Genomic DNA, 5,572 nt, shown 5'->3' on the forward strand with positions numbered 1-5,572 from the left:
TCTTCTCAAGTTGCAATAGACGTTTCAAGATAATCTAGAGAACCATTCAAGATCGACAATAGCAAAAGCTTCACAATAATCTTCTTTTCATAACAACACAAAAATGGCTCAAAGATGCCACCAAAGTTGTAGCCGTAAAAGGCATAAAACAGTCTCATATATATGTACGACAAAAAGGATAAATAGATTAGGGTCATAGCCAGTCGAGCACAGAGAAGGAAATAATCCTTAGGAATAAACACCCAGAATTTTTCAGATAATAAAAAAAATATTCAGCCAGTATCAAATTTAGGAGAGACATTCTCTTGAATAACATAGAAAAAAAAAATGACAAACATCTTAAGAGACAATATCTACAACATCCTCAAAAAATATAGACAATACCAAAACTTAACAGGAAGGGTAAAATGTAAGATTGAAAAAGCATACCGCAAAAAATGTGAGAACAAAGCTATGGTTATTGTATTTTTTGTCTTCGTTTTTAAGCAGCATCATCATCTTCCTCCTCCTCATGTTTGGTAAAAAAAAAAAAAATTGTTTCTCGCTCAAGGAATATATATATATATATATTAATCCATTTATAGATAATATATTTAGCAAAAGCATGATTTGAATTAAAATTATGAATTGTGTCTCACAAATACAATAATAGTCCTCTATATATATATATAATATATATATACACACATTTTGCAACAAAAGCACAACTTGCAATTTTAGCGATAGCATGATTTGAAATTGTATCACGGTAACCCCTTTTTTGTTAGTGATAGCGAGATGAAGAGACAATGATAGATTTTGAAGATTTTTATTTTAATGTGATCATTCTAACTTTATATTTTTTTTTTAAAAAAAAAAAAAAACCATTATCTAATTAAATCAAATTTGTAAATTCAGATTTTAATTGTCTACCAATCATAATTTAGCAAGAAAGAATCCATTTATTTATATTCAAAAAAGGGAAAAAAAAAAACTATAACCAAATTGAAATTGGATTAGATGAGTATAATCAAAATAATTACTATTTTATTTTTTAAATTTTGTATCTTTTATATTCGGGTATTAGATATTTTGCAAGTATTATATTTTGAATATGTAAATAAAATTTTTTTTAAAAAAAGTATATTTTAATTTATGTAGCATTAGTTGAATAAATTATAAATTTAAAAGGTCATTTTAGTTATCAATGATAGTTTAAAAATGGGTCGAAATCTGAATTTCAATTTCCCCTAATTTCTTGAAATTTCCATCTACATTTCGAGGTTTCCATCTATATTCCGAGTTTGCGGAGAAAGAGTGAGAGCTATGCTTTCTCTTTTAGCCTAAAAAATTTTTATTTTCAAGAAATCACATATTTTCATTCAGATTTTTTTCGTTGAATTTTCATATCATTTCACCTCAAACTTAAATTGATGTGAGTTTTCTAACATTCCTTTCATTTTCTCTCAAGCTCTATCTACTTCTAGATTTTTCTTTTCCATTCTATTGTGTTATGCTTTTTACATCCCTCCTATGATTAATGTTATGATTTTTCTATCCTTATTATGTTATCTACTTCATTTTATAATAAACAATTTACAATTATTTCATATGCAAATATTTCATATTATTTAATTTTGTAACTATTTTTCCATTTCTTTTTAAAATTTATGCTAGTGCATCGACATTTACATAAATATTTTACAATATATATTTAAATGTTGTCTCACTTTGTAGAAATAATGATGATTAAAAATTGTCAATTATAGTTTAATTCAATCGCAATCAAAGTTTCATTAACTAATTATAATAATTTCAAACAATTTTCATAAAGTTTTCAGAAATTTTCATCGATATTTCCGTAAAATCGGGACCTCAATATTTTCATCGACATCGATATTTTGAACCTTGGTTAACATACATATTTCATTATCATTCCATATAGAAAATGGATTATAGCCAAGATTCATTATTGGACAAGTAAACGCACCTTAAATTTAAAATAAAAAAAAAAAAAACAAAAAAAAAACATAGGCATTAGAAAACATCTTTTCAAATATTTTTTTTTTAGATTAAAAACAATTTTGGTCATGTATTTTCATAGGAATAACAATTTAGTCATTGAATTTTAATTGATAATGATTTAGTCCGTGCACTCTCAAATTTGTAACAATATAGACCCTAAACAAATAAGCAACAATTTAGTCTCTATACTTTGAAACTTATAACAATTTACTCCCTATTATGGAAAAAAAAAAAAAAAAAAAAAAAAGCTCTTCATAATTAAATGTCAATTTTAATATGTATCGACTTAATCTTTACAATTTATAAAATAAATTGATTCTCGATCAATTTGTTAATCTCAAAGTGTAAGAATTTTATTTTAATTAGGTAAAAGGGATAGTTTTCTTTTTTTTTTTTTTTTTTTTGTCTTTGTCCGAAGAGATGCATTTTGGATTTTTTTTTTATCTCTACGCACAAATGCGTCTCTTGAAGAGACACATTCATTAAAAAAAATAAATAAATAAAATAAGAATGCGTCTCTTGAAGAGATGCATTCATTAAAAAAAATATATTTTTGCTTTTATTTTTTTCATTCTTTTAACAACCCTAAAATCAACTCTTTCATTACTTATGTTTTTTTTTTTACTATTAATAATATTTCATTTGTTTAATTCTAAATCATTGTTACCTAAAATCAACTATCTCACTAATCTTGTTTTTTATTTTAATAGTAATATTACTAGTTTTTTTTTTTAACAGTATAAACAATAATATTATTTTGAGATTAAGAAATTTCTATGGTTGATTTGATATATTCAATATTAATTTTTAATTTCAAATTATTATTTTTGTTTAAAGTTGTTAGAAACTCATGCAAAAATATAGATATTAACTTTTGACTATTGTAAATAATATTCAAGGTTCTTTAGAATGTGTTGTAGACTGCAAGTGCATTTTTGTGTTTGAATTTCATTAATAAATTTAATTATATGTATAATTTTCTTTATTCACGACTAGAAGAGGATCCTCTATTACGCCTAGATCGATCATGTTGAGTCACATAGTGTCCACGATCGCCCCGATCTCTTACACTTGATGGTTGGCTTTCCTCTGTAAAGTGTATACCCTCACCACGACGTTGGTATGTCACATACTGGTCATGGACATGTGAAGTTTTTCCTTCTTCCATACTTAGTGTACCAAGGGTTGTTGGAAAAAATTCAAATGTTGAGAGAGAGGACATCATGGAAGTATGTGTAAAATGATCGAGTGGAGTTGCTAGATATTCATTCCGAACATTAGGCTGAATAGGAACATCCTGATGTCTTGTTGGATCACCTTGTTCTTCCATTGGAACATCACCATCAAAATATCACACTCGATATATGGAGGTGAGTCTACGCAAGGTTCTTTTAGTCGATAATGTCAAATTTGGAAGCTCGGCCTGAAAAATAATTGAATAACAAGTTAATGACTTTAAAATTTATTTTGGTGTGCAATGAAGAAATAAAATCAAATAATCCTAGTAAACAATAAACTCATACCAATAAGTGATAGGATGCTCCTACTTTCGTTATGTATCGTCTGCTCACAGTGGAATACCATTCAATATATCTAGACCCAGTATTTACACCGTTGTTAATAGGAGGTCCATTAATAACCAAACTTTGATGATTTTACCATATTGAAATTTGAGGAGTCAAATATGCAATCCAGTCTCCCTCATGCTTGCCCCTTAGATCGTGTGAATGGAGTCAGGTCTCTGTATTGTAAGGTTTGTTGCAACATCCCAAATTGATGCATCACACGATTTGGGTGATGCTACTCCACAACGAAAAAACATATGAGTGGACAACTGGATGTCCATATCTCATTACCATCAAGACAATATGGCAACAATAGTTGGATGAAATGATTGTATGACTCCCAAATAATCTGCGTGCATATGTATCAAAATATGAATGAACCATAAGATTGAAACATTATCAATATATGATATATGAATGAATAAAATATTACCTGGTTAGGCATATGCGTATCCAGTATGTACCTATATTGTACTAGAACATGCGTCGGTGCTCTAATTACATAATAGTTGTCATTCCATCTACAACAATCACAAGTTGAATTTTAGCTATTAGTATTTCATAATGAACACAATAATAATCAGGTAAATATGCTTAACGTACTGCAAGTGGTCTGTCACTTAAGTTGTTCTCATATGGATGGAGTCGTCGAGGCGCTAAAAGAGAAAATCGATCCCATGCCCAAATATGCAGCAATAGAAGTGGGCCTACAATGTCTTTGCCATCTATAACTGCACTCTTGCATAGTTGCTTATATAACCATGCAAGACATCCAGCCCCCCAACTGTAAGTCTCGGTAACATCAAAATCTATTAAGAGAGGAAGATACATTAGGTGCACTCTACTGTTGGATTTGTTGGGAAATACCAATCCTCCAATCAACGTGAGAATATATGCTCGAGCATATCGTTGCAGTTCCTCTTCATCTGCATTATCTAGTAGATGGGCAAAGTTATCGAATTGATCGGCTAACCATGGCAGGCTAAGACGACCTCCCTTAAGAACAACGTCATTCGTGGTTACGCCTAAAAGAAAGGCACAAAGTTGTTCCCAATCATAATCTGGTGACCCGATCAATGGTCTTCCATTAATCGAGAGTCCAAATTGGATAGCTACATCTTGAAGTGTAATCGTACATTCTCCATACAACATGTGGAAAGTGTGTGTCTCCTGCTGCCATCGTTCCACTAATATCGTTATCAGATGCCAGTCTAGTTGTATAAATTTGATAGAAGAAACTCCGTAAAATCCTGCAGCTCGTAGATATTAGGCCAACTATATTAATGTGTTATTACGATTTTTATAAAGGAATGTTTTTTTAAAAAAAATAATATTCATCTTCAAACAAAATAATAATAAAAAGTAGGTACAAAATAATGATAAATATTGTTACTAAAAACATGCATCATCTAATAACCATAAATCAATGATAAATATTCTTTTATATTGACATGAATCTTTGTTTTTTAATCATAACAACAACAATAATAAACATAACAACAACAATAATACTAACAATAAATTAACATTAACATTCAAACATTCAATATTCAATCATCAATACATCATTCTAAATAATAGTAAATAACTATATACATAATCTTTGAATGACTTGATTGTAGAGTATTTCTCAGAAATAATAGCCATTGTAAACAAAATAAAAAAAAAATCAATACAAAATTATGAACATTTTACATTTTTGTTTCATTTGATAAATAAAACATCCAATTAACCGACTATAAAATAAATTCTCCAATTAATCCACTATAAAATAAATTTTCCAATTAATCCATTATAAAATAAAACATTTATATGTATGTATGCATTTTTTTTAATTTTCCTAAGTTAGTCACATGGGATTTCACTAATTTTTAATTTTTAGATTTGTTCAATATCATCTAATCTCTTTTCAATAATATAGACTCTAGAAAATTGAAGATACAAATTTGACGTTAAAATCCTATTCCATATTTATTTTTATTTTAATCCATTTATCATTAAAC

General features: G+C 28.1%; 1 protein-coding gene across 1 annotated transcript; it reads right to left on the reverse strand.

Annotated features, from left to right (window-relative positions):
• Positions 1–4,163: 4,163 nt before the first annotated feature.
• Positions 4,164–4,721, reverse strand: LOC120084604 (protein MAIN-LIKE 2-like). The gene has a single exon (XM_039040412.1). The coding sequence runs from the start codon at positions 4,719–4,721 to the stop codon at positions 4,164–4,166; it is 558 nt and encodes a 185-aa protein (XP_038896340.1).
• Positions 4,722–5,572: the final 851 nt, after the last annotated feature.

This window comes from Benincasa hispida, chromosome 9 (genome assembly GCF_009727055.1).
Source record: "Benincasa hispida cultivar B227 chromosome 9, ASM972705v1, whole genome shotgun sequence".
Lineage (NCBI taxonomy): Eukaryota > Viridiplantae > Streptophyta > Magnoliopsida > Cucurbitales > Cucurbitaceae > Benincasa > Benincasa hispida.

Coding starts and splice junctions, on each gene's coding strand:
- LOC120084604 (XM_039040412.1), bottom strand. CDS start 4,721: ATGTTGTATGGAGAATGTACGATTACACTTCAAGATGTAGCTATCCAA.